The sequence below is a fragment of the Armigeres subalbatus genome, chromosome 2 (assembly GCF_024139115.2).
Source record: "Armigeres subalbatus isolate Guangzhou_Male chromosome 2, GZ_Asu_2, whole genome shotgun sequence".
NCBI lineage: Eukaryota > Metazoa > Arthropoda > Insecta > Diptera > Culicidae > Armigeres > Armigeres subalbatus.
This window is the reverse complement of record NC_085140.1, coordinates 456,068,639-456,082,116: the sequence shown is the minus strand read 5'-3', so window position 1 is coordinate 456,082,116 and position 13,478 is coordinate 456,068,639. Positions and strand designations below refer to the sequence as shown.

General features: G+C 38.6%; 1 protein-coding gene across 5 annotated transcripts in view; it reads left to right on the top strand.

Annotated features, from left to right (window-relative positions):
* Positions 1–268: 268 nt before the first annotated feature.
* The window catches only part of LOC134213823 (uncharacterized), a 44,987-nt gene continuing 31,777 nt past the window's right edge, over positions 269–13,478 (top strand). The window contains exons 1-2 of one of the 5 annotated variants that reach the window (XM_062693190.1): positions 269–871; positions 2,054–2,161. In XM_062693190.1, coding sequence (XP_062549174.1) covers positions 2,098–2,161 — 64 coding nt within the window. In that variant the 5' untranslated portion in view covers positions 269–871; positions 2,054–2,097. Of the gene's footprint in view, positions 1,426–2,020; positions 2,162–13,478 lie in introns of all 5 variants that reach the window. The other 4 variants (XM_062693189.1, XM_062693188.1, XM_062693187.1 and 1 more) reach the window with 4 other exon arrangements.

Sequence of the window (13,478 nt, the reverse complement as noted above, 5' to 3'; positions counted from 1 at the left end):
AGCGCTCTCCAATTTAGCGATGATGAGCGATACCAGGATCTTATAATCCAATTTGGCAAAAATCATCCCATTCGGTGCCGTGGAAAATTTTTGCACGAACTGCCGAAGACCGTTCAGGTGTTGGTTCGGTTCTCGCGCTCCCACTCGCTGGCGAGAGAGCGCGAGTGGGAAAAAGCTCCACCGAGCCGCGCTTGGGAAAGTGACGATGGGAAAATTCGAGGCAAGGAACATAATTTTCACCCGACCCAAGGATCAGTTTGGTGCCGACAATCGTCATCGGAAGGGACGAAAGAATCGCGTGTCGCGTTCGGTCCGCCAGTTGTCTGTTGTTTCAGTGGATACAAAAGGGCTTTCCTGTGCCTCCTGGAGTGGCTGTGCGGTTGGCAGCCAAAGAAGAAAAAAGTCCGACTCCAACTAGCACGGTGCGGGCCATTATTGTGTATCTGATCAGTGGCCAGCAGCGAGAAGGAAAATCGATATTTTCTTGAGCGCTTTCTTGTTCGGTTGATAGTGCGTTGTGTTTTTAGAGGCCCTTTGTGACACTATCCAATATCTGTTGTGGCTCTCGGAAGTGCAGGTGACTGCAGGAAGGTACAGTTTCATTGGCTCATTGTGCCACAATCCGGGGGGATGAGTTGGAACCGGACGGCATAGAAGAAAGCTAAAAGTGAAGTGACCTTGGATCATGATTTGTGAAAAATTGTTTTGGGGGTCACCGCCGGTGGAGAGCAGCTGAAGACGTCTCTAAGTTGAAAAAAATGTGCGAACTACCCACTTGCAGCGAGGATTAAGTCTGTGTTCTAGGAAAAATTGTTTTTCTTAAAGTGTTTACTGAAAGAATAATCCATGCCGGGATAAAAATGAAATAGAGGTGAATAAACAACCTAAGCTGAAGTAATGATGATTCCTACGTGTCATTGGGTCTTATCTTTCTTCGATGGGCATGATGTGTCTATCGGGTAGAATGCAATTGACCCTAAATAAGTTATGTGAAATCGTACAGTAAAAGCACTATTTTCTCATAGTTCGATGTGGGTGAATGCAAAAGCCTCCCGATGGTTAATAAAGGTTGGACCTACTTTGGATTAGGGCCATAAGCTAAACGATTCGACCGCGCATCTGAATCACGAAGGCAAAAGCAACGGTTCAAGAATGGACAAACAACAACTCGCGTGACTAAGCGTGAAACAAAACGGAAAATAGTGCACCGGTACGGGAAAAGTCGACAGGAAAGCATTCCTGCTGGCCCGTCTGCCCGTTTGGGTGGTGTACTGGCGGCGGTTACGGTATGAAGCGCATTAGCAATCTACGGCGTGGTCTGGGAATTCAAAGAACCTCAAGCCGGCACGTTGTCCACCTTCGTCGGTAAAAATAAAGCATAATCACGAAAGTTATACAACCAACCCAGCCAACATATACGCTACTCAGAGCATTAGTGATTAATCATAGATTTAATCATGATTAATGAATAATGGGTTATTTAATCATTATTCATTAATCATAATCATACAACAAATATGATTTAATCATTAATCACTAATCGTTAATCATAGATTTTTACATTCAATCATTATTCACTAATTATATCTATAAATGTTTAGAGTTTATTCATTAATCATACATTTTATTCATGGCATACATCGCTTTTATTCATTAATCTTTAATCATAATCATATAATTTTTATACCTTTCAATAACCCAATTCGGAAGAAAGGTTACTTGACTATTTATCATTATGCAAATTATTCAATTTGATTATTCATAATCATTAATCATTAATCATATCGATCGTTAATCATTAATCATACATGATGTGTCAACATTTAATCACGATCAGTAATCGTTAATCATACTCCAAAAGTTTTATTAATTAATCATAATCGTTAATCATTGTAAAAAAATATTTTAATCGTTAATCATAATCATTAATCATTGTCAAAAATGAATAAATCATTAATCATAATCTTTAATCATAGAGTTGAATGATTTAATCATAACCAATTTAATCATTCATTGGAAGCTTTATTCATTAACGCTCTGACGCTACTACAAGACTGAAAAAAGGCCGTTTGGACGACGACAACGCCCGGAACGGAAATGGAACTCATGCTAAGGAATATAATCATATCGCTTCTGATCTTCGTCTTCGGTCTGGCGAAAGGTGAGTGAATCGAACAAAAGAACCAGCGAAAGTCTGTGCTCGTATGTCTGTGATTATGTAATTAGTGTGCTGTTAGGAAGTTGTATCAGATAAAGAAAGCAGCCAGCGGAAAAAAAGTGTAAAGCCACTGGAAGTTTGGGGAATTTTCCTCGCCATTTCACAGTGGGGGCGGCTCGGGCATGTGATAATGAGCGATTGTTAACATGATCATTACGGGTGGGAATCCGATTAGCTGGGCCTACGAGTTGGCGATTTTTTCCTACGAAAGTAATCGTCGCCGCTGGCTGTTGAGAAATGGATTAGGGAGAAAAACGGCTTATCGGTGAGACTGCTGTTTTTGCCACTAAGGAACGCTTTGTAGGACAATTAACTTGAACGGTGTCATGTACTTAATTGAGGATAATGGCCTATTCATGTTTCTGCAGGAATGGGATACTTAAGGTTTTTAAATATGATTTAAACATGATAGCATCCTGTTCAAATCAGAACTATAAAAGTTTAAAGGAAACGATTCGGATATAGTGCGAGTTAGAGAGAAGTTGTCATTGAATTTTTTTATTTTGTAAGGCTTACTTTGAAGAGAGTACAAACCACTATACCAGGCCTTCGATGATATCGTTAACACATTCCGGAGTGACGTTACTACGTTTTGAAGTACTTTCAGGTGATTATACAATAAAGCCACAAATCGGCCATTTTGGAAACCACGTGCTTTTTGAAGTATTTTTAAGGGGAGAGAAAATACTGAGAGAACTATTACGCACGTAGCGGAGGTACAATGGTAGAATCATTTGCTTATTTATGCTGAATAATCGACTGGAATTTTAGCACAGTACGAAAATAATTTCGCAAGATTTGGACTTTTGGAATTGGGAATAGAAAAACATGTGGTGAATTTTAAATTTTTTTAATTTAATTGTAATCACCTTCAAACCGTTTTTTGAAGAAAACTTGCATAAAAAAATCAGTAAACATTACATATTCTGAATCCTTATGAAATTCGGATCGAATATGTTTAAGAAAATGGCTTTCTGGGATGCAATTTGCCTAGTGACGTTACAACGCGCGTGAATTCGTGATTTTACACCTTGACTTAAACATGAATTATCTTCTGCACTGGTCGTTATTTGACTCCAAAAATAATTAACATCCTTCAAATATATGAGGATAATGGATTACCCTACGGCACAATATGCCTAAAATACGAACTAAGTTCATTTTATTCGACATCAACACTTCGGGATGTTACAACGCGAGGTGCTCTAAAACAGGTTTTTCAATGCATGCTAACGTAACGAAAAAGTATACCACTTTCAAATAAATTTTAACATGAGTTTTCGTTCCGTATAGTATGGTTCTTAACCAAAATGAAAAAGATATAATGTTCGATAATGTAGTAGATAAAACCCTGGTTTTTGATCAATGGCACGGAACGTTAATTCCAATGCTCAAATTCGCAAACTGGATCACATAATTTGGCTTCTTAATAAGATTCCACCAAGTAGAAACAAAAAGCTGATCGATCATGCATAATATACAGTTTTTGGTCTTATGTTAAAATTGCAGCATAACTGTAATATGAAATTTTATAGAAAAACACATTCCAAATCTATTGATAAATTTTATTATAATAGTAGTAGGAAGTGTGTACAATTAGACTCCATATTCCGAACGCTCACTTTGATACTTGGGCTTTTGAACGCCAAACTGTTTGAAGGTAACTGCAATAGCAAAACTGGTTCTAAAAAAATTATTTATAGATTGTCTATTCCGTGAGAAATCCAACATTAGTTATCTGATAAGTACATTGATTATCAACACCATCGCTAAAGAAATTTTATATTTTTTTCTAGGTTGGTCACATTTTATTTGTTATCAGACGCATGAACGCACATAGTCACTCTCAATTCGGTTTGAGGTTTCTGAGCCCCGAGAGGCTATGGATACAGCCACAACGACTTACTATCGCCCAGACTTTTACACCAAGAAATCTCACATTGATGCTTGCAAACTACTGTTCCTAACTAAACTGGCACCTGACACCAGACCTCTGCGGGCAGTATTTCTTTCGGTAGAACAAATTTCAAAAACCTGGCCGAGATCTAGTTGATCATGTATGTTCGTGTACCCACGCGATATTTTAGAATAAATCATTCGACACGGGGAATGCGGGTTTCAAGGATCCGAATGAGCTCATTGAGACTTTATTTCGAATTAAAGTGATTTTTTCATAAATGTTCAATAATGTTCAATAAAGTTCATCATCAAATAGACCTAAATCAGATGGAATACGACAGTTTATTTATTGACTAGTTTCATTATTATTTTTTTGAATATTGATCGAATTAGTCGTTAACGATTTTATTGCTTCTGCATGTGTGTGTGTCATCCTCTACCCCATACCCAACTGGAGGCGTTGATCAAGTAGTACTACGAATAATTTGATCATATATCATGCTCCGTAATGGTGCCCTTTTTGTTACGAAGACCAGTACTACAAAAGGGATTCACTTCTGAGGCAAAACAGGTTTCTTCAGAAAATGTGGGGAATGGGATGTACTAGTAGTTCATAACAGGTACAGCAAAACTTCACAAGGACGCCCTTATTCGTACTAACTACTCAGGGAATAGAAGGTCGAGAAGAGCCACCATTGCTAACTAAAGCGTGAACCGGATATCTGGGACTCCCACAATATCCGCGGCAATAGAAGCAAACGATGCCCTGTTCGTATTTAGTGATCAATTTTGAATTTCAAAATTTTAAAGTATATAATATAATGAAAGAAAGGAAAGAATTGGAACGTCCTCACCAGGTGAGTTTATCCACTACCAAAGCAGCTCCATTTGTGAACAGGATGTATCAAGAATATCTAAGAGATGATATAATATCTTCTTATCCTCCTACGCTTCCATTGGAACTATGGCCGCAATACCCAACTGTGGCCGATTTGGCAGCTGCCAAGGTTCTCGTAGGGTTCGTTTCCGTGGTAGTTCCGATAGCTGTTAGTGTCAAAGCTGCTACTGTCGCTGCCGCAGCTAAAATGGTTCAGGCCGACACACACCACATTGCGCTCTCATTGAGTCATGCAATATTGTGTTACTCATTGACAAAAATTCATTCTCCTGAATAACGATCTCAGGATTTCCAATTGGGATATCTTTTGAAGTATTTATATTCTCGTAGTCTAAACCGATAAAACACGTAGCCACCTCTACACAGCAAGAACGACTGACACACTATCACTTAAAAGCTCCCCAGACCTAAGCGATTTCATCGCCGCGACGGCGACAACTAGTCGCCACGATTCTATCGTTGGTTCGCTGCAAGCAATGTTGCATTTACGCTTCCATACCAACGGCGACAAAATCGTAGTCGCCAAGCGATAGAATCGCGTCGCGTGTGTTTGGGGGAACCTTAATTTTTATTCGTCACAAGTATCACAAGCATTATCCGTATAACAATAAAACACTGTCGCGCATGCAAAGAAAATCATTCACATTTTGAAGCAAACGAAAAAGGTAAATCATGGCACCGGCCGAATGAACAAATTTCCAGCCGATTCACGAGGAAAAAAACCTGTCAGAAAAGAAAATACTACCGTCTGCAGGCGAAGCTTACTTTGATCTTTTTTTCTCCACAAAATACGATTTTATTGCTTCTTGATGCAACGCAAAGGCATTTGATAGCTAATTTTGCTGCCATCGGGGCCTGACTGGTGAAAACGCATTTATCGAGCTTTGAAACAACTCCCTGAACCTGTCTTGAGACAAGTTCACTATTATTTAATTTAATTCCACCACGGTGTAATCTATAGAGATACGTATCTCGGCCTCAACACCGATGATGGACGAAGTGGAATAAATTGTACTAACTCGTCTTATAGCAGATGAATACATCCCAATAAACGAGCTTGATAATTTTCCTTATTTCCTAAAGTTAAATATAATTAAAATTCAATATAGCTTATTGTATGGTGGGCAGATATCCTTTTTTATTTATTTTAAAATTTAATATATAAAAATGAGTATTGTGTTGTATATTCCTTTCAGTGCCCGCTTTATTTACTTTACAGAGAATTATTCAACAGATTTTTTACTTGTCCTGCTATATACTGATCGAAATGGGTGATATCGGCGAAATACTACTTCACACTGTGTCACATTAATTGAAAATTTGGTTTCTGCATTTTTATTTTTTTTTTATTTTGATATGTTTAACCTATAGCTGAACACAAAATGAGCCAATTTATCCGGATATCTTACAAGCTCCGTAGGCTTTATGAGAAATATTTTTCCGTGACGTTACAATGCAAACTTCACCTAGGGGAAACTCAGGTTATTTACCACCGATTTTATTTCTATTACCCCCAAAACAAAGATTTTTTTGAGAACAACGAAATTTTAAATTCAAGGCTTATATGTACTTATCAGAAAATTTTAAACAATCAATATTTCGTGACGTTACAACGCTTTCAGATTTCACCTTGTCAAAATTCTGATTTCTTACAATTTTAAATCAAATTTCACATCAACAGAGTGCAAATAGTTGATGCATCAGAACCCAAAGTTACAGTGGAAAAAAATGTCTAAACAGCCGTCACTTTTCATTATTATCAATTATACTAATTGTTAGTCAAAAACTTATTTTTCGCTAAGCTACTATCATACCAAATATTTTATTCGATGATTCAGGTATTGGAAAATATGGGAAATTGAGTTTAAAAATTGGTGGACCCGTCCGAAGAATGTGTCCGTTCCGTAGTTCCTTTCAGAACAGTTTATCAGCCGTACACGCAGCCAGTCCTGTAGTACTGGGGGGTCGCGGTTAGTCGACGACTAACAAGCTTTTCCGTGATGATTTTCTTGTTCAAGATATTCTTGCAAAAATACTTTTCTAGCTATTTTCTTTGAAGATCAAAAAAACCCTGATTAATCCACCTAGCGGTAATGGTGCCTTTCTCGTGCATTATAAAATAGTATTTTGGCCATTACTCTTGAGCCCATAGTCCGATCTGGCCAATTTTCAATAGGAAACAATGCTAGAGTATCCTGCGTTCAATGCAACTTGTTGGGGGTAAATCGGTTAAGGATATGTGCCTGAAAAATTAGTGACATTTTTTTACTCAATTTTTCTAAAAAAAAGTGGTATTTTGGCCATAACTTCCGAGCCCATAGTCCGATCTGACCAATTTTCAATAGGTAACAATGGCAGAGTATTCTGCGTCGAATGCAACTTGTTGCGAGTAAATCGGTTAAGGATAAATGCAAGAAAAATGAGTGACATTTTTTTCTGTGAAAAAAGTGGTATTTTGGATGGATGGGCGAGATGATACTCGAGCTGAAGCGGGGCGTCTCGCAAAAGGGCGCCGCCTACAAGAAGTTGGCGGAGAAGGTCCTAGGCGAGACGGTCAAGGTGAGGACACGACGGAGGTGAATCTAAGGGTTAAAGACCTGGACGAGATCACTGAAGTCGAAGAGCTCGTCACGGCACTGCGGCGACAGTGTGAAGTGGAGACGCCCACCGCAGCCGTTCGGCTACGGAAAGGTCCGGCAGGGACGCAGGTAGCATTGGTTCGGCTATCTGCAGCGGACGCCTCCAAGGTAGTCAAGTTAGGGAGCGTCAAGGTGGGATGGTCGATATGCCCTGTGCGCATATACGAGCAACCCGAAGTTTGCTTCAAGTGCCTGGAACCGGGGCACAAGCAATGGGACTGCAATGGCCCTGACAGAAGCAATCTCTGCCGACACTGCGGATTGGAGGGACATAAGGCACAATGCTGCACGAACCCTCCCAATTGTTTGATTTGTTCCAGCAAAGCTGTGAACAGCAAGCACCCCATGGGGGGTTCGATGTGCCCGGCGTTTAAGCGTGCTGCAAAATCAAAGTGCAGGTAACGCAGCTGGCTTGCTCGGCCTCGCCCGAGTGTTTGGTGTGCGCAGGTTTAGAGGAAACGGCGGAACACGTGTTGTTCGTGTGCTCACGTTTTCGCGCAATGCGTGACCACATGCTTGCCACATGTGGTCTGGACACTACCCCGGACAACCTAGTTCGGAGGATGTATAAAGATGAAGTTGGCTGGAACGCCGTTTTATCGGCTATCGCCCAAATCGTCTCGGAGCTACACAGAAGGTGGCGCGTGGACTCAAGGATGGCTAGTTCAGGCGCAAATAAGAGGTGGTCCAAGGGATCGGAGTCGGCTTCATGGGTCATACCGGTGGTCATGCTCTGTGGTCGAACTCGATCCTTCTATCGAACAAGTGGCCGCGCGAAGAACAACATGGTATCGTAGCTTTCGCGGCGTCGGTCAACCGGGCGGGTTCCGAGCCCGAGGACGGAAAGGGGTCCTCGTCAAGGCTGGGGCAGGCGTAGGCCTCGCGTCGGCAAGTCCCTCTGTGTGCTGGCGAATAGGCCCTATCGCAGAAAGGTCAATTTGGGGTGCACGCGGCATCATCATTCTTGATACCAGTCGTGCAGAGGGAAGCAGGCGCGAAGTCGACCCTTCCCACCTTCCGAGGACATAGAGCGTGGTAAGGCCACCTGGAAAGCCGGCAACGCGCTGACACGATACCATGGTGTTCTTCTAAAAAAGCGAGTTACGATGTTCGGTGCTGCAAGGACACGCAGCTAACCTTGAGGGTGCGTTGTGCACTGACCCCCCTTTGAAGCATTACTTTCTGGTTGTACCGAAGGGACTATGGGCTTGGAAACGGTTAAGCGGGTCGGGGATGTAGTCCTGCCTCCCTCGGTGATCCCTAACCCCACACTTCCTGGTCAACCCAGGATGTCTGTTGAGCAGATTCCCCCTCCATTGTTTAGGAAAAAAAAACACACACACACACACACACACACACAGACATCACCTCAATTCGTCGAGCTGAGTCGATCGGTATATAACACTATGGGTCTCCGGGCCTTCTATAAAAAGTTTGTTTTTGGAGCGATCATATAGCCTTTACCGTATACTTAGTATACGAGAAAGGCAAAAAAGAGAACCTTAGAACATGCTGCGTCCGCCCTCGTGACCTCAGACGAGAGGTCAATCTGCTATGAACGCTTCAGTAATTTTTTCGAGCATGGATTTGAATTGGGTTTTGAATTTTTTTTTGTTTGTCTTAAATTCGTTTTAAATTTATGATCAAATTTAACACACAATTTTCTGGTCCAGTTAAAGAACATTAATTATTTTTTAAAATTCTTGAACTTTAGACAACTTGTGATTATGTAAGAAATTACTTTACAGGTACCGAAACTAAATGCGTTTTCAACAATAATTTTGTTGGTACTGGTGGCACCTGAGATTCAGAAATGCACCAGGAATGGTGAAATCAATTAATTGATAAACAAATGTAGAAATTTTATTGCACTTGATCGTCTACAAATTGTATAGCCATTTAGTTTTCTTTCCATCAATGCCATCCAGTCCTAAATTCAGAATCAAACCAAGATTTTACTACTATTCAGGGCACCTTGTTTTGAATTTGGAGTTAAGAATGTATCCCAAGAAAACCCCCCAAAGTATCGGGATTTGTAGTCGACCCATCATCATACTTCTTTGAATATTTACATAATTGTTTGGAAATGACTTCATGTCTTCGGACATTTCTTCAGAAATTTCTTGGAGTATTCATCCAGGTGTTTCCATTTCCAATATTTATAAATAAAAATACCTTGAATAATCCTTTTGTCAACGATTTGTTTGTACTAGACTCAGCAGCACCACGTTCTGAACGCGCGAATCGAACCGATACGGTGGCTTGATGGGCGCGGGCAGAACGATAATATCCAAAAATTATAAAAATGTAGAATAAGCAAAACTTTTGTATATATACCCTGAAGTATCTTTAAAGTTTGAATTTTTCGATTTAGTCTAAAAACGACTGTCTGTTGGTTAAGACCGAAAAATTCCCTGGCATCCAGTAAGGAAAAATTGACTTCCACTCTTTTGCATCAGCATAGACTTTCTGAGCAAAGTATACAAAGGAAAGTATTTCCACATGGTACTTCAGTCTCGAGTAGATGAAACTCTTGATTCCATCGCATAGGCTTTCAGAGCAATGCAACTAGCTAGGATAAAGAATTCCGAGTGGAATCCATTAGAGTTGGTCCGCTCCGGCATAAGTCTTTTGCTAATATCCCGTTGCGCGTGGAAGAAAGCTTCGTTCAGTCTGGACCTTCGCACAGAGAGGAAATTCGCGAGCGTAACAAAACCCCTTGGAAAATTCCTTAAGGAATTTCTCCTCCAAAAAAATTATCTATGCATTCCTTTTCCTTCGAAAGTTACTTCGAAGTTAAGTCCTGAAATTTCTTTGGAAAAGTCTCAAGCAGAGCATTAGTGATTAATCATAGATTTAATCATGATTAATGAATAATGGGTTATTTAATCATTATTCATTAATCATAATCATACAACAAATATGATTTAATCATTAATCACTAATCGTTAATCATAGATTTTTACATTCAATCATTATTCACTAATTATATTCATAAATGTTTAGAGTTTATTCATTAATCATACATTTTATTCATGGCATACATCGCTTTTATTCATTAATCTTTAATCATAATCATATAATTTTTATACCTTTCAATAACCCAATTCAGAAGAAAGGTTACTTGACTATTGATCATTATGCAAATTATATAATTTGATTATTCATAATCATTAATCATTAATCATATCGATCGTTAATCATTAATCATACACATGATGTGTCAACATTTAATCACGATCATTAATCGTTAATCATACTCCAAAAGTTTTATTAATTAATCATAATCGTTAATCATTGTAAAAAAATATTTTAATCGTTAATCATAATCATTAATCATTGTCAAAAATGAATAAATCATTAATCATAATCTTTAATCATAGAGTTGAATGATTTAATCATAACCAATTTAATCATTCATTGGAAGCTTTATTCATTAACGCTCTGGTCTCAAGATATTTCTTCGAAAGTTTTATGAAAGCATTCTTAGAATGTCTTCGGAATTTCCATTTCGGAATCCATTCAGGAAAACTTTAAAAAATTCTGCAATAAATCCATCGAACATTCCTCCTGATCAGGGGTGCGAATTCTCAATCTCAGTGACTGAAATTTGTTGGATATTGATACCATTCCCTCTTCACACTCACTTCCTAGCAGTGAAAACTGAAAATGGTTAGCAGCAACAATCAAAGATAAAGTAAACAAAAGACCTCTCTTCTCATTGCACACGCAGCCCGCACTGACAGTCTATTCAGTTCACTCGCTGCTGTGTGAATGCGACGGCCATATATAAATGCATTGGTGAATACTATCACTTGAAAGACAATGACAGGAAATTTGTGCCGAATGATCATCAGCTTCAGCCCGCTGTTGGCAAACCGAGTTTGCTAAGCTACTCCTGCTTTGCCGTTCTGACTGAAAGACACCGTCGTAGGCAAAGAGGAGCAGAGAAAAATACAATACAAAAAAATCACACTCAGCAGGCATTGTTGATAAATTGCACCACTGCTCCTGATATTGCCCTACGTTTTTTTTTAGAAATTCATTCAGCGATTGTTTCAGAAATTTGAAAAAACTCTCCAGTAATTCCCCAAGCAATTTCTTCAAAAATCTAGGAAGAAGTTCTAAAAACTCATTTAAAATTTCTCTTGAGAATTTCTTCAGAACTTCTTCAAAGAATTTTATCGAGGTTCATGCATGACTTATTTTGGAAATCCCTTTAGGAATTCTCCCGTGCATCTTTTCTCATTCGGAATCGAGAATTTCATTTGGAAAATTCCTTTGGGAAATTCTTTGGATTTTGCATTGGAAATTCTGAAAATTCCTTTGGATTGCCATCGGAAAGTATGTCGTTCTGAAATGAGTTTCCGGAATAAAACCATTTAAAAAAACCGGAATAACTTCTGCAGGAATTCCGGAAATAATTTCATAAGAAGGATTTTCTAGTGAGACATACGAAAAAATTTCTGGAGAAGTTTACAAAGGAATTTCCGAAGGAATGAATGTCTAAGTTAATCCAGGTGGAATTTTTCAATGAAGGAGTTACCGAAACAATTCTGAAGCATTTTGTGAAGAAGTTTTCGAAAAAATACCTGGCATGAATTTCAGGGGTGATTTTTTAATGAATTCTTGAAGAATTTCCGAAGGAGAAGCCTAAAGAATCTCAAAATAAAAAAAAATCTAGAGAAATTTCCAAAAGAATTATTGAAGAATTAATCAAGGAATTTTATACGGAATACTTGAAAAAGTTATCCTTGCGAGCAAAGGCGTAGGATTGACGATTCGGAGAAGGCGAGTTCGATTTGAAAAGCAAGCCAAGTTCTAGTTGGAATGTAGAGCCATTGAAGAAGAACAAGACTCGGAAAATTCTATTTAAATTCTCGTTAAGTTTCCTTGATTCCCTTTGGGAATCACTTCAGGAAATCCTTCAAGGTTTTTTTTTCAGGAACTCCTGTAAGAATTCCTATGAAAATTCTGTAAATTTCAATGAAAGTTGCTTTAAGACTTCTTTAGGAAATTTCTCCGGGATTTATTAAAATTTACGGTTTACTTTTTCGGAAAAGTTGTGGCGTATATTTTGAAATTTTGGGGAAGATATTCAATTTGGCAGATCACGTGCCCAAGTTTAACTCCACCAGTCATAATTTATTTTGGTTTCAAACGTGAACTCTATCAATCAGCGAATCATTTTCAAGAAATTAGTACTGGATTCAGAACGATCGGGCGATCATGGAAGTGTTTTGTTCTGCTTGGTGTGGTCAGTAAATCGATCGATTACTGCGCGTTCGATTGTGAGCACGCGATTTATCGTATTTATGAGTATTCATATTAGTGTTTAAAATGCTCTGACGGTAACATCACTTATCATTGTGAATCCAGACCCAGCGATACCTACTATTAACAAATATAACTTCCTGTGATTTTTGTGGAGACGCAGATGTAAACACTAAATAGAAAATATCACATACATATGTCCCTTTTACATTTATAATTGTCTTTAAGGACACGGCAGGCGCCGTTATTGATTATTGTATTTATTGGGTTCTTCTAATTCTTTAAAAATATCGAACAATAATTGGAACTGGCTCCTATATTTTTTGTGATTTATTGAAAAAAATACTTCTTATAGCACTATTTTTACTACAATTAATTCTGTTGTCGAATATACGCTTTTTAAAACACTCTTACAAGCGCCCTAATATATAAGTGCTCCTTTTAAAAATAAACGACTAACTAGTGTAACCAACTTTTCTAATGTGAATTCAAAATTAAATGGACCACCCAATCGGACATTTCATTTCGGAATTATTGAAAAATCATTGTT